Below are 16,562 nucleotides of genomic sequence, written 5' to 3' on the forward strand. Positions count from 1 at the left end.
TTTACCCACGCACATGACAGCTGTTTTTGAATGGCTAAAGAACATATTATTTCACTGTATTATGCTACTGTCTTCACAAAGAAGTGTCTAGAGTCATGAAATGATTATGTCTAGTCATCAACTATATTTTTGTCCTGTTGTTTTATGTTCAAGGCTTTTTTATGCAGGCTACACTAGTCACTTTTCATAACAGTCAATATTAAGCTAAACAAGCCTGCACTGACAACGAGAATTAGAAGGAAGTAAATACATATTTGGGTGGTGTAATAGGCTATTATAATACAATGTCATTAATCAATATATTACGATAACCTGTTATTTAAATTACTAAAATAGCCTATAGACAATAATTAGCAATAATAGGCCTAATTCTCCACATTGCATAAGATGATGCAATGACAAATTCAAGCGCACAGCTTCACCTAATTAATTATTAATTTGTTTAGTTATATAATTTATCATTTGAATTATACAAGAAGAACACCAATAAACTTCGGGTAATCAAAAAAAAAAAAGGTTTTATTCATTACATCAGATCGGATTTTTTTCTTCAGGAAACAGGCAGACTAGAATAAATAGCAACACAGAAGCAAACAATAAACTATGGAAATGGCAAAACAAAAAATAAATGATCCAAATTTTTAACAATTATGAGTAACATTAGGATAAAACGTCTAAATATGATATATTGATTGCCATCAGATGCTGAGCCGACAGGACACTTTACTTATCTCCCCACCATCAGACTCTCCATCACTCATGGCATTTAGTGCTTCTTATACCTCTTCAGCATTCATAAATCGCCTTCTTTTACTCATTTGGTCTTTATTTATGAAACTGATAACCGCTAATTCAGTGAGTGAAAGACGTTGCCTAGCAATGTACTATGTTAAAACATAAGTGGCACGAAAATTACGTGAACAAAGGCATTATATAGCGGGTAAATTTGACCCGCGCTGGCACTTATATGTAGGTATAAATGCCCCATTTTTTGATCTGGTTTTATCTAAACAGTTTTTAACAACAGGGGATTGTAAATCACACAATTTTAGTAAAAGTCAGTGAGTGGGAGACTTGAATGTTTTATTAAAAATATTTTATGTACGTTTTAAAAACAGCCACGGGTAAAATTTAATTAATTTAATTATGCTGAGCCGACAGGACACTTTACTTATCTCCCCACCATCAGACTCTCCATCACTCATGGCATTTAGTGCTTCTTATACCTCTTCAGCATTCATAAATCGCCTTCTTTTACTCATTTGGTCTTTATTTATGAAACTGATAACCGCTAATTCAGTGAGTGAAAGACGTTGCCTAGCAATGTACTATGTTAAAACATAAGTGGCACGAAAATTACGTGAACAAAGGCATTATATAGCGGGTAAATTTGACCCGCGCTGGCACTTATATGTAGGTATAAATGCCCCATTTTTTGATCTGGTTTTATCTAAACAGTTTTTAACAACAGGGGATTGTAAATCACACAATTTTAGTAAAAGTCAGTGAGTGGGAGACTTGAATGTTTTATTAAAAATATTTTATGTACGTTTTAAAAACAGCCACGGGTAAAATGTAATTAATTTAATTCATATTTTTATTCAGCTAGGATGCTTTAAAAATTGATCAAAATTGACAGTAAGACTTTGTAATGTTAAAAATGATTTCTACTGTAATTAAATGCTGTTCTTTTAAACTCTCTATTCAATGAATAATGAAAAACAAATATCACGGTTTCTGCAAAAATATTAAGCAGCACAATTCTTTTCAACAATAAGAAGAAATGTTTCTTGAGCACCAAAATAATAATTAAAATGATTTCTGAGGGATCATCATATGACACTGAAACTTGAGTAATGGCTGCTAAAAACGCTTTGTCATAACAGAACTAAATTATATTTGAAATTAAAATAGACAAGAGTTGTTACACTATAATTAGGGATGGGTACCGAAACACAGTATTTAATCGGTCCCGGGGCTAAATTATGAAAGACCGAGAAAGAGTATCGATAAGCTCTGACGTTAACGGTTCTGCTATCGGTACTGGAGAAATTAATAAAACACACATCCATTTATTATTGCTATATATCCTCCTGAGAACCAGAAATAAAAAGCTTTGTGAATTTAGTATTTTTTCATGTCATTACATTGTTTAGAGCATAAGAAAAAAATGGTAAAATAACATTTTTGGAAAATTATATAAAAAAAATGAACTTAAATGATTTTAGCAAATGGCTGCAATATAACAAAGAGTGAAAAATTTAAGGGGGTCTGAATACTTTCCGTACCCACTGTATATATATAAAACAAAAAGTACCGATAAGAATACCGTTAAATTACCGAATTGATAAGCAGTACCGGTAAGAGTAGTAATACCGTTAAAACCTTAACGATACCAATCCCTAACTATAATAATATTTAACCATATTATTTTATGATAGTGAAAAAGCTAGTGAAAAGTTTGGAAACACTTGACTGAATTAATATTTCTCATTATCTCATAAAACTTCTTATTTAAAGACTTACAGTTAAATGTTTCAAACTAGGACTGTGTCTATGCACAAATTTCTTTACAAAACTTCTTTAAAACTAGTTGGCAGAGCTGTAGTCTAGGCAAAGGGTGACTACTTTGAAGAAGCTAAAATAGAAGATCACTTTTATTTTGCTTGACATTTTTGGCCACTACACAATTATCAAACTCTCATTTGTGTCATTTCATTGTTCTGATGACTTTACTACTATTCTAAAATATAGAAAATATTAACAAAGAATGAGTATGTGGATCCAAACTTCTGACTGGTAGTGTAAATATGAGCAGACACAAACCTTCCCCTTCTGCTGGTACTTCTGCAGTTCCTCCAGCACAAAGTCCACCTGCTTTACTGTGGTAAGGGAGGCGATGTTTCCCTCCAGGTTCTTGCAGTAGTGCTGAGCATTGTCATAGCTCTCCCTGCTGGAGTTGATCTGCAGACAGGCCTCCCCAACATTGCTCCAGCCGTCTCCACACAGCTGGGCTACAGAGAGGTCATAAGATGACTTAATTATAGGAATTAGGAGCTTTTTCTCAAGCCTCATATTTTTTCCATTTCTCGTTTGATCTCTGAGCCAATAGCTAATTCAAGCAAAGTGGCCAGTTAAAGAAATTTCCACAGTGGAAAATGCCAAGCACAATCAGACTGAATCATTTAGAAAATTTACAAAGAACACAAAAGGTGTTGTGAATCTCAGATTTAAATAGAGCACAGACACCTACAAATTCATGTACAAAACAAATTAAATAAGCTTTATTTATCTTTAGTTAAATTACAAAACAGATATAGTGGAAGGAAGAGCTTCTGGCGAACACAGGCTCTGATTAAAAAATGAGTGACCTTCCTGTCTAGACAACATTTTAAGGTAACATAGGCACACTCTCTTCACAAAGGCTGTTCCAAAAGGTGAGATAGCTACTTTTGGCCAATATATAAACCCATAATGCACTACAGCAAGCTCATTGAATAAAATCTAATCTAAAGTGGCAGATGCATTCAGAGTGTATTCAAACCACTTTTTTTTAACCAATACACATGTGCTATGTTAATATCTCTCCTATCATACTCTGCTGCTCTTACCAGGAAGGGTGTGGCATTCCTGCTGTTGAGGATCCCACTGGCAGCTGAGGTTGAGAGAGCAGCTCTTGCAGTTGGCCATTTTACTGCAAATCTGCTCATTTCTGATTGGACATTTGGTGAAATTCTTCACAGTCTAGTTAAAAAAAAAAAAAAAGAGTCATCAACAAACACAGGAATACTAGTGCATAGAATTGTGAGGTGTAACACCGGTGCCCTCTGCAGGCCATTCAGTGTCACATGATTCTTCAGAAACCATTTTATTTTATTTTGATTTTGATTTGGTGTTTTAAGAAAATATGACTTATTTTTGAAAACTGTTATGCTACCTAATATGTTTCTGAAAACTGTGATCCTTTTTTCAGGATCCTTTCATGAACAGAAAAGTTCAAAAGAATGGCTTTTATTTGAAATGGAAATCTTTTGTAACATTATCAATTTCTTTACTGTTACCTTTGCTCAATTTAATGCATCCTTGCTGAATAAATGCATTAATTTTGTTTAAAAAAAACTTACAGACCTCAAACTTGAAATGAATGGTACAAAGTTACCAAGTTCTATACCAGGGCTGTCCAAACTCGGTCCTGGAGGGCCGGTGTCCTGCAGAGTTTAGCTCCAACCCTAATTAAACACACCTGAACCAGCTAATCAAGCTCTTACTAGGCATAGAAACTTCCAGTCAGGTGTGTTGAGGCAAGTTGGAGCTAAACTCTGCAGGACACCGGCCCTCCAGTACCGAGTTTGGACAGCCCTGTTCTATACATTCTCCACCACTTCAATATGTTAAATATTTCTACCAATAATAATAAGGTACTCGCTGCTCCTTTAACACATTTTACTGTTACACATTCAGTTCCTTTTTCCCCTCAAAATCAATGCTGAATATGTAAAAAAGACCACAGATTTTATCTGGGGCAGATTATAAGCAGTAATGGCCACTATATGTAAATGAGGACACGCACACACGCAGTCTCCTGTCTGCCACTCCAGACACTGGCCGTAGGGAAAGGAGATGACGTAGGCATTGGAGTCCACGCAGCGTTTGGTGCTTCCACACCACATGCACTCCATGGCCTGGCTGGTGCAGTTCTCACAAGAGGTGCGCAAAGAGCAGGGCATCTTACATGGTCGGGCGTTCTGGTTCGGGCTCACTGCAAGGGAGGAAATATGTATGAGATTACTGAAAAGGGAATGTGTATGTATATTATTGGCTTATTTCCAAGCTCTCACTAAGAATAAAAGGGAAACAGACTCACCGACTGGTTTCTCACAGATGAGGCCGTCTGTGTTGGCGGTGCAGGGATTCGCCCTGAGGCCAGAGACCTGAGCTCTCTCCAGGTAAGCACAGAAGCCTGAGTCATTGGGCTCACCAGGCAGCCACTGCAGAGAGGTGTTAGTGAATGGAGACATGTCCTCCCAGCCCCAGTATGACACGTTGATCTTCCTCAGGCCAACCCATGGGGACAGTTTCTGCAGGACAAACGCAATGAGTCACGCAAACAAAATTAGGAACTAAAATTTTGAACAGCGTGTGCGTCAATCATTATTATTATTAGAATGTGAGTATACACTGCCATTAAATTTTTCTAAGGAATTAATATTTTTATTCAGCAAGGACGCTTTAAGACAGCAAGACATTTGTTATGTTACAAATGATTTCTACTGTAATTAAATGCTGTTCTTTTGAACTTTCTATTCAAAGAATTATGAAAAACAAATATCACAGTTTCCACAAAAATATTAAGAAACTTATAAATATATATAAATACATAGTACAGCACACACACACATATTATATAAACACAATCATTTATTTTGGATGCGATTAATTACGGATTAATCGATTTGACAGCACTAATTAAAAGATAAAACAGTTGTTATACACAATATAAACAATAATATTGTTAATAATTTTTTATAAAGTTAGAGAAAATTTGGACACACTTGAGTGAATTAATGAATAGCTGCGTCTCATTTAGAAGGCTGCACCCTCCGGAGGTCGAATTCTCTGGAGGTCGCATCCTCTGTAGCATGCATATACGAAGTGTCCTCAACCTAGAATTAAACGAGACGGCCTTCGTAGGACAGGCGGAAAAGGAAACCGGAAGTATCACGTTGCTATGCCAACACATTTAGAGCATCGTTGCGCTCTCACACTACTTAAATGAAGGAAAATTATTTCTAAATTTGGTAAGTAATTTGAAAAAAAAAATGCTTTTACTTGTTTTATTTTGTTCAATGTTTGAGGAGCTGCAGCGTACCTACAGCAGGCATCTATTAGAGAAAAAAAGGAGGAGGATATTAAAAACAAAGTTTATCCGTTATTACCGAGGCGAATTAAGGTAAGTTGTAAACACCACATCTGCACTTGTGTGTACATTACATCTTTGCATCTTGTTCAAGGCGACGCAAAGAATTGTGGGTTATCTGTAGCAGTGAAGGATACACCTCATGCATCCTACGAATTCCTGTGAAAGAAGGTCGCATTCAAAGGTCGCATTCGGAGTGTCCTACTTGCTATTCTGAAATGAGACAGCCTCGATGACGTATGCAGCCTTCGAATGCGACCTCCGGAGGGTGCAGCCTTCTAAATGAGACACAGCTAATGTTTCTCATGATCTCAAAAAAACATCTTATTTAAAGACTTATGGTTAAATGTCAGAAACTAGGATTGCCTATGCATTAATTTCTTTATACAACTAACACTTAAAAATGGTTGAGTTGGATCAGATAGTGAAGAAAAATCAGCCAAAAAGTAGCCAGCATACATTTTACAATCCTTAAATACCGTTTAAAATCATTCCATTTGGACGTTGGTTGAGATAATGAAGACCAAAGAGTTGGCTACTTTGAAGAGGCTAAAATATTTTGCTTGACATTTTTGTTCAAAACATAATTATCCAATTTGTGGATAAGTTCTAATGACTTTACTACTACTCTAAAATGTGGAAAATACTTCTTACTGGTAGTGCAAATATGAGCAGACACAAACCTTCCCCTTCTGCTGGTACTTCTGCAGTTCCTCCAGCACATAGTCCACCTGCTTGCCTGTGGTAAGGGAGGCGATGTTTCCCTCCAGGTTCTTGCAGTAGTGCTGAGCATTGTCATAGCTCTCTCTGCTGGAGTTGATCTGCAGACAGGCCTCCCCAACATTGCTCCAGCTGTCTCCACACAGCTGGGCTACAGAGACGTTACGAGATGTAGAGGAATTAGGAGCTTTTAACTCAAGCCTCATATTTTTCCCATTTCTCGTTTGATCTCTGTTCTTCAGAGACAGCAGGAGAGCTCTTAACATAATGAAAATTCCTCTTCAGAACCAAGTGAAGCTTTAAAAGAGCCAATAGCTCATTTAAGCAAAGTGGCCGGTTAAAGAAATGTCCACAGTGGAAAACGCCAAGCACAATCAGACTGAATCATTTAGCAAATTTACAATTTAAAGAAGACAAAAGGTGTCATGAATCCCAGATTTCTTAGGTCAAAATTTACAAAGAGCACAGACCCCCACAAATTCATGTACAACACAAATTAAATAAGCTCTTTAGGTCATTTACATATCAGCGATAGTGGCGGAAAAAGAGGGGGGTGTCTGTTTAAGTCTGCTGAACACGGGCTCCGTTCAAAAAAACTAGTGACCTTTCTGTCTAGACAACATTTTAAAGTAACATAGGAACGCTCCCGTCACAAAGGCTGTTGCAAAATGCAAGATAACTTATTTTGGCTAATATACAAACCCAGAATGCACTGTGGCAAGCTCACTGATTTAAATTAATCTAAAATGGCAGATGCATTCAACTAATTAAAATGCACTATTTTACCAAATATATGTGTGCTACATATTTTTATATCACATCAGTAATTTAGCAGCATGTTATAGGAATAGTTTCTATGTCAGTAATAGTTGGAGGAAGTGTTATTATGGACTGGAATTTTGGCCAGAAGCAACAGTTTAAAGTTTATTCTGTTAATGTGTGAAAATTGCTTGACAAGCCCATTTATGGCCATCAATCTCTGTTCGCAAAATAAAATATCTCTCTTATCATCCTCTGCCATTCTTACCAGGAAGGGTGTGGCATTCCTGCTGTTGAGGATCCCATTGGCAACTGAGGTTGAGGGAGCAGCTCTTGCAGTTGGCCATCTTACTGCAAATCTCCAAGTTTCTGATTGGACATTTGGTGAAATTCTTCACAGTCTAGTTAAAAAAAAAAAAAAAGAGTCATCAACAAACACAGGAATACTAGTGCATAGAATTGTGAGGTGTAACACCGGTGCCCTCTGCAGGCCAACTTACAGCACTACAGTTACTGAGAGCTGAGATGCACTTCTTGCTGTCACACCACTGACATCCATTAGTGTTGGCGGTACAGCTGGTGCAGTCTGAAAAACGGTAACATCTCTCATCCACCGTGGCTAGAGCAGAGACAGATCGAAAAAAAGAAAGTAGAAACGTATGGCAGAGATAAAGAGCAAAAAAAGTCTAGTCCAAAGAAAAATGACACTCCTAAATATTAATATCCAACAGTTTTGAGACATACATTAATCTAGAGAGACATCTAAGCTCTTCCACAGCCAACTCTCATATCAGACCTTTAACCAAAGTAGAAGAGAAACATTTAGCACTTCAAACATCTTCCATTCCCTATTTACTTCTAATCGCAAGACTTCAAACAGTGTGACTTATGTAAAGAATCAAAGAGGCCTCTGTTCTTCGTCTTTCTTTTGACAATCCTTTATTCAATAATAGCGAGTGTCTCCATGTCCTTACTTCACTACAGAAACATTTGTTTCCCCCTCTCTACTCTTTCACTCACACCACAGCAACATTTCTTGCACAGCTGCTGAATCTACGGCAAATCTATCATTTTGAATCATTCTATTGAATTATGTCATCAGAAGCAGTTATTCACTCACTTACTAAAAGGATCATTATATGACAAGATGTAGTTATATAAGTGCATTCACAAGAATTTAAATGTAAACAAAATACATGTGTGAGTGTATGTATACAGTGGGGGAAAAAAGTATTTAGTCAGCCACCAATTGTGCAAGTTCTCCCACTTAAAAAGATGAGAGAGGCCTGTAATTTTCATCATAGGTATACCTCAACTATGAGAGACAAAATGAGAAAGAAAATCACATTGTAGGATTTTTAAAGAATTTATTTGCAAATTATGGTGGAAAATATGTATTTGGTCAATAACAAAATTTCATCTCAATACTTTGTTATATACCCTTTGTTGGCAATGACAGAGGTCAAACGTTTTCTGTAAGTCTTCACAAGGTTTTCACACACTGTTGCTGGTATTTTGGCCCATTCCTCCATGCAGATCTCCTCTAGAGCAGTAATGTTTTGGGGCTGTCGCTGGGCAACACGGATTTTCAACTCCCTCCAAAAAGAAGTTGTTACAGGTCTGTGAGAGCCAGAAATCTTGCTTGTTTGTAGGTGACCAAATACTTATTTTACCGAGGAATTTACCAATTAATTCTTTAAAAATCCTACAATGTGATTTTCTGGATTTTTTTTTTCTCATTTTGTCTCTCATAGTTGAGGTATACCTATGATGAAAATTACAGGCCTCTCTCATCTTTTTAAGTGGGAGAACTTGCACAATTGGTGGCTGACTAAATACTTTTTTGCCCCACTGTGTATATATATATATATATTCAAAGAGTGATTTTATCCAGCAGCAAAAACTGAATTTCAGTGATTCCTGATTTAGTTTTTGCACCAAGAAAACCCCAGGTTCTCTCTGTCACACACACACTCTGGTGCACTATCCTTGTAGGGACTCCCATAGGCGTAAAGGTTTTTATACTGTACAAACTGTATTTTCTATCGCCCTACACCAACCCTACACCGAAACCTACCCCTCACAGAAAACTTTCTGCATTTTTGCAATCTCAAAAAAACTCATTCTGTATGATTTGTAAGCTTTTGTACCCAGGGGAACCTCAATTTAGATCCCCACAGTGACACAAGTCCCCATGGTCTGTATTCAGGTTTAAGTCCCCACCAGTGAAGAAAAACCTGTACACACACACACACACACATCCCCTCTCTATATTTGAATGTTTATGATATTAAATGTATAGATTGTTTGTTTTTAATTAATATTTAAATACTTATTTACAAATAAAAGTAATAAAAAAATACCAAACACTTCTTACCAAAAACTTTCACCAACCTGAAGATAAAACAGTCCTTACTTCATTTTGAATTACTGAATTAATTGAATGATTCAAATCAAGCCATTTTAACTGATTGATTAAATTAACCGGATCATAAGAGTAATATGTTCATGAATAGTACATAGACTTTTTTATTTCATACCAGTTAATTCAGACTGCAGGCTCGCTCTCTGCAGAATACACTGAAACACTCACGCACCATAAACAAGGCCATCGCTGCCAGGGATTATCCCAGCATGCACCTCTCAGGCATGAGAGACCTCAGGTTTGAATTTCAAATCAAACAAAATGAAGCCAAATATTCCATTGGCTGGAGGGCTACACACTCACTCTCAAAGACTACATTTTGGCTGGTTTTGTGTGATCGGTTGTGTTCTGACAGGTGGCAAAAGTTCAAACAGACTGGCAGTCCTGCAGAGCAAAGAAGGGCTGTGGGAAACTCTCCACTGTGTCTGCTTCAGACAGCTTGTGCCCCCCTCCATTACTCTCTCATTAACACAGCCAGTGCATAATGAAGCAGACAAACCTGAGGGCTCAGATCGGTACACACAAGAACAACTGATTTCTTGGCTTGGGCACGGTGGTAAATGTTTTAGCTGAGGGTGGCAGGGGAGTCTTTAAGCCTCTTCCAGATACCTACCAGCTTTGGCAGGGCACAATGGAGCAGGTGTAGCTCTGTTAGTGAAGCTGGGCTCCCAGGACATGCAGCGGCCCCCTTTCCAAATGCAGCGCACACCAGGGCCTGCGGCCTCACAGCGCTCCTGCCCCAGGAAGGCCTCACAGCTGGGTGGCCTGTAGATTAGTACATCATTCAGAAGGACACTGGAGAAACCCCCAAACACATACATGGACCTAGAAGGAGAAGAAGATGAAGACATTTAAATATACAACAATATTTTGTGAGAGCGTGTCAGTGTGTTTATTCAGATTTCTCACCCATTACTGGTTACTGCCGTATGTCCAAAGCGATTCACGTCTCTGTGCAAGTTTGGTTTGGAAAGGACCTTCCACTCATCACACGCTATAAGAAAAAAAAATAATAATAAAATAAAATAGAAAATAAAATAAATTGACCAAATTATTTCAATGACTTTTTGCAGGGCACAATGGAGCAGGTGTAGCTCTGTTAGTGAAGCTGGGCTCCCAGGACATGCAGCGGCCCCCTTTCCAAATGCAGCGCACACCAGGGCCTGCGGCCTCACAGCGCTCCTGCCCCAGGAAGGCCTCACAGCTGGGTGGCCTGTAGATTAGTACATCATTCAGAAGGACACTGGAGAAACCCCCAAACACATACATGGACCTAGAAGGAGAAGAAGATGAAGACATTTAAATATACAACAATATTTTGTGAGAGCGTGTCAGTGTGTTTATTCAGATTTCTCACCCATTACTGGTTACTGCTGTATGTCCAAAGCGATTCACGTCTCTGTGCAAGTTTGGTTTGGAAAGGACCTTCCACTCATCACATGCTATAAGAAAAAAAATAAATAAATAAAATAAAATAGAAAATAAAATAAATTGACCAAATTATTTCAATGACTTTTTCTTGTGTACTGTTTCAACCATTTCATTGAAAAAAACAAGTTTAAGAATGACTTGCTCATGAATCAGACATCATATGCGACATCTAGCTAAATAAATATTTTACAGCATAGAACAACTGCAAAGTTGGAATTTCCATAACTTTTTGGATTGTATTCATTTCTGTGACTTTTTTTCGGAAATTTCTTTAGGCTTTCCATGTGGGAATGATGACAACTGCACACTGCCATTTCCAAAGTTTGGGGTCAGTAAGTTTTTTTCAGCAAGGATTCATTAAATTGATAAAAAAGTGACAGTAAAGATTTTTTACATTGTTACAAAAAAATCTATTTCAAATAAATGCTGTTCTTTCGAACTTTCTATTCATCAAGGAATCCTGACAAAAATCCAGAAAAATATTAAGCAGCACAATTGTTTACAACATTGATAATACTAATAACTGAAGACTGCAGTAATGGCTGCTGAAAATTCAGCTTTTCCATCACAGGAATTAATTGCATCTTCAAATATATATTAATAGAAAAAAAAGTAATTGTAATAATATTTCACAATATTATTTTTACTGTATTTTTCAAATAAATGCAGCCTTGGTGAGCATAAGAAATGTCTTTCAAAAACATTTTTAAAAATCTTACCGACCTCAAAACTTTTTAATGGCAGTGTATGTCAAACGTGCAGTAAAGTAACACCACAAACCAATGTCATAGGCGAGGAAATCAGCAGAGAAGCACTTGGCTCCATTGCTAAGAGAGGTGTCATTATGGGTATTTCCTCCAAAGATGATCAGCGTTCCTCCCAGCAGCACAGACGAATGCAGGTAACGTGGGTAACCACTTTCCCTAAGAATCGTCCTGCAACACACAAAAAACATCAAACTGTTGTACCAAAAATTAAACTAAGTGTTCCTCTCAAACTGACAAATTTACAACATTTTTTGTTTTTTTGAATAAGTATGTGCACTCTTACCATGTACGGGACTGAACCTCATAGCGGTAAAGATCATCCACCAGGCCGTATTTGTTTGCTGGAAGAGATTTGTAGCCCCCGTGGACGTACACGCTCTTGCTGCTGCTGTCGTACACGCTGCTGTGGCCGTACCCACCCTGAGCGATCGCTCCTCTGGTCTCTGGCACCAGCCATGTGTTTGTTCCTGTACACACAAATAAAATTATTTACTTTCAAATTAAAAAGTGCACATTTAAGTTTAATATTTTCTTTAAATATAAAACCTGCTTTGCCTCTCCATAACCAGTCTGTGAGAATTTGACATGATTAAGCGTATTTCAGTATAATGAGTGGAATAACAATGAGTTACCTCATCCCAATGAGATCTGGTTTGTGGTATGAGTTCACAACACTTGTAAGATCACTTGAGAACAAAGATTATGCCCTGATCCAGGAGTTTAACAGGATTAAAAAAGGTACAGATTATCCAAAAGCTTCAGAGATAAAGAGCCTCTGGATACATTATTTGCTCACAGCTCTTTGCAAAGAACCACAGCTCCATCTACTGGACCAAAAATCAAATGTGTTTCAACATACAGATACAGACTCCTGCAGATCTACTTGTTTTACAGTTGTTCTCAAAATGTGTCTCTATGTGACCCTGGAGCACAAAACCGGTCTTAAGTAGCACAGGTATATTTGTAGTAACAGCCAACAACACACTGTATGGGTCAAAATTATAGATTTTTCTTTAATGCCAAAAATCATTAGGATATTAAGTAAAGATCATGTTCTATAAACATATTTTGTAAATTTCCCACCGTAAATATATCAAAACTTAATTTTTGATTAGTAATATGCATTGCTAAGGACTTCATTTGGACATCTTTAAAGGCGATTTTCTAAAAAAACATTTTTGCACCCTCAGATTCCAGATTTTCAAATAGTTGTATCTCAGTCAAATATCCTAACAAATAATACACCAATGGAAAAGCTTATTTATTCAGCTTTCAGATGATGTATAAATCTCTATTTAAAAAAATTGACCCTTATGACTGGTTTTGTGGTCCAGGGTCACATATTGTCTTTAAATAACAACAAAATGTACAACCAGTGTTAATATTGTTAACAAAAATTATCAAAACATTTTATTATTTAATTTTTATATAACTATTTTTTAAATTTGTAACTATTAAAAAGTTTTTTATTGAAATAAAGCAGAAATGAAATATAAATATTCAATGGAAATAAAAAAATTTAAATGTTGCCTTGGAAACTGAAATAAGTTTAATTTGAAGTACTAAAATTACTAAAACCAAAATTAAAATAAAAAGAAAGCGAAATATAAAAAAAATAAAAATCTAAAACTAATACAAATAAAAACAAAATTATAAATAATTAAAACGAAAGCTATTTCAAAATATGATTAAATACTATGATACTACATAAATAATACTAAAATACATTCTACAACTTTTTTGGGTACTTGCAGCACTTTTCAATCCCAATCAAATACACTACTCAGTCACTCACTGATGTTGTACTCCTGAACATTGCTGATGTAGCTGTAGATGGAGGAGTAGCCGAAGATGACAACCATCACCACATCACCGTTATCCAGCTCTACTAAATGGGCGGAGTGGCCTTCCACAGCGTAGATCTGGCCGTGGGCTGGCACACTGGGGGACTTCTGCGACCATGTCATTTTGGGTATGTTAAACACCCACAGTTCATCTGTTACGTTACTGGCACCCATCTCCAACTTGCCTCCAAACATGTAGATGTCATTCTAAAAGATACAAAAACAATTTAATAACATGTTTCAAGAAAGTTTAATTTAATAGCATATTTCAAAAAAGTACTGGTCAATATTCTAGACTGAGGTTTGCCAAAATCAACATGCTAATGATGTGATTAAGGGCCAGATTTACTAAACAAGGCAAATTAGTGTGAGAGCGCAATACTATAGCACAGATGGGAGTGGAAAGTTCTGCAGTTGATCTACTGACAATGCACACATTAAAGAACATCGTAAAACAACTGTGGCGATTTCTGTGATCGTGGCTCCTAAACGGTGGTCCTATGTCGTACAGTGAGAGAGGTTCAAAGACGGCCATTGTCACAGTCTTGCGACCAAAGACAGCCTACGATCATTTTCCGACAGTGTCAGAAATTCAGCATGATCATCGCACAGTGTATTTGCTGCTACGACACATGTTTACTGACCAGCCACTAAAAATGCAACATGAAATCAATCATGGCGCTAAAACATAAAACTGCTTCCCTCAAGCTCTAATCCCTTCTTTCGCCGTTTCCACTTTTTTTCAACACACATAAAAACTAGAACTTTCAAAGTGATTCATCATGCTCTTTTTGTTTATCACTAGTGCATGCTAATGACGTTTTACTCTTCTATAGTAATGTGCATTGTAGCCTACGAGTTAATAGGTGTCATCATCGTACAGTCTGCATGCATGTCGTACCCAAGTTTATCAGATTCATGTCGCATGTTAATAAATCTGGCCCTACTGTTCAAAAGTCTGGAGTCAGGAAGATTTTTTTTTTTACATTTAGTTTGTGTGCTGTTCTGACATGCATTTTTCTGAGCATGTACACCTGAAGTGCGCAGATGATTGCATGCATAAACTGTGGAGTTTTTTTACTTTAACTATTGCAGAGAAGACAGTAGAATAAGTGTTGTTGCAGGATACTATTGCTCGGATAATCAAAGCAGATCTTTGTATCTGCATACACAAACCAAAAGCTAGAACATGTAATCAGCTAAATAGCCTTGTTCACTCATTCTGACACCGATTACAGCTATTTAGCTTAAAGACAAATAAAAAATATTCTTGCTACATTTTTTTACAACAGTGCTGTTCTGACATGCATTTTTCTGAGCATGTACACCTGAAGTGCGCAGATGATTGCATGCATAAACTGTGGAGTTTTTTTACTTTAACTATTGCAGAGAAGACAGTAGAATAAGTGTTGTTGCAGGATACTATTGCTCGGATAATCAAAGCAGATCTTTGTATCTGCATACACAGACCAAAAGCTAGAACATGTAATCAGCTAAATAGCCTTGTTCACTCATTCTGACACCGATTACAGCTACTTAGCTTAAAGACAAATAAAAAATATTCTTGCTACATTTTTTTACAACATTTCAACTAGGGATGCACGATATATCGGCCACCATATCGGTATCGGTTGCATTATTTATGCATTATTTTATTTATTTGTAAGACTTTTTTATGACTAAATTTGGTAATGGGAGAGTAAAAATATTTTTAAAACGTACACCGTTCAAACTAGGCTGCTTATGTTGAAGTGTTTGGGATGTGGCTTTTAATGATGAGACCTTTTTTGTAATCAGGCTCTCAAAAAGTATATAACAATTTGGATATAGATTTATCGGCCAACATATCGGTTATCGGCTTTCAAAAATAAAGAATAATCGGTTATCGGTATCGGCCAAAATTTTCATATCGGTGCATCCCTAATTTCAACTGTGATGTTACCCGATCTAGTGCCCAGGAGTGTCCGTATCTCGGCAGGGGTCCGCTACTGATGGGCACAGTGTTCCAGATGCCACTTTCCAAATTATAACTGCAAAAAAAAAAAAGTTGATATCCTAACACAATTCACTGTTCATTTCCATAGCTAAAGTGGAAAAAACATTGTTCAGACTTCAAGATGGCTTCAGAATTACACAAATTATCCAATATTCCTGTAATTAGTACTTTCTCCAAGTCACATTTCGAGTTTTGACTGAAATGTCAAATCCACAATGTTGAAATTGCTCACTATACAAAGAGTTCCCTCAGAGAACATTTAGACTCACAGTTTCTACCCTCAAACTGTCAAATTAATCTAACTCTACTCCTACCACAGCTCACACTGATTTATTATTAGTATTATTATTATTCCTGCTGTTCTACATTTTTATTTTGGATTACTGTCACATTTGCACATATGCAAATATGCCTTTTTGGTTATGCTGTACACAGATCTCTGAATTATCACTTACTTTAGAACCATCTGAAAGTTGCTGTAGTTAAAGGTGTAGCCACCAACAACCCACATGACCTTTTCCTGTACCACCGCCTTATGGGATGCTCTTCCCAGTGATGCTCCAAAAGGCTTCACTGTGGGCATGATCCAGTAAGACTCTGTGGAGGGCACTGTTAGTGAGCAGTCTGGACCTGAGAGAGAGAGAGAGAGAGAGAGAGAGAGAGAGAGAGAGAGAGAGGGAGGGGGGGGGGGGGGGGAGACTTC

General features: G+C 37.0%; 1 protein-coding gene across 1 annotated transcript in view; it reads right to left on the reverse strand.

Moving 5' to 3' along the window:
- LOC107581546 (attractin-like protein 1) overlaps positions 1-16,562 on the reverse strand; it is a 133,861-nt gene that overhangs the window by 76,399 nt on the left and 40,900 nt on the right. Inside the window, exons 7-17 of the mRNA XM_016267124.1 lie at positions 15,806-15,893; positions 13,815-14,070; positions 12,303-12,486; positions 12,033-12,187; positions 11,179-11,263; positions 10,435-10,646; positions 7,897-8,015; positions 7,665-7,797; positions 6,601-6,788; positions 4,865-5,078; positions 4,571-4,759 (exon numbers count right to left, since the gene is read on the reverse strand). Of these exons, the coding sequence (XP_016122610.1) occupies positions 4,571-4,759; positions 4,865-5,078; positions 6,601-6,788; positions 7,665-7,797; positions 7,897-8,015; positions 10,435-10,646; positions 11,179-11,263; positions 12,033-12,187; positions 12,303-12,486; positions 13,815-14,070; positions 15,806-15,893 (1,823 nt within the window). The remainder of the gene's footprint in view (positions 1-4,570; positions 4,760-4,864; positions 5,079-6,600; positions 6,789-7,664; positions 7,798-7,896; positions 8,016-10,434; positions 10,647-11,178; positions 11,264-12,032; positions 12,188-12,302; positions 12,487-13,814; positions 14,071-15,805; positions 15,894-16,562) is intronic.

The sequence above is a fragment of the Sinocyclocheilus grahami genome, unplaced genomic scaffold, assembly GCF_001515645.1.
Source record: "Sinocyclocheilus grahami isolate Dianchi unplaced genomic scaffold, SAMN03320097.WGS_v1.1 scaffold36.1, whole genome shotgun sequence".
In the NCBI taxonomy this organism is placed as follows: domain Eukaryota; kingdom Metazoa; phylum Chordata; class Actinopteri; order Cypriniformes; family Cyprinidae; genus Sinocyclocheilus; species Sinocyclocheilus grahami.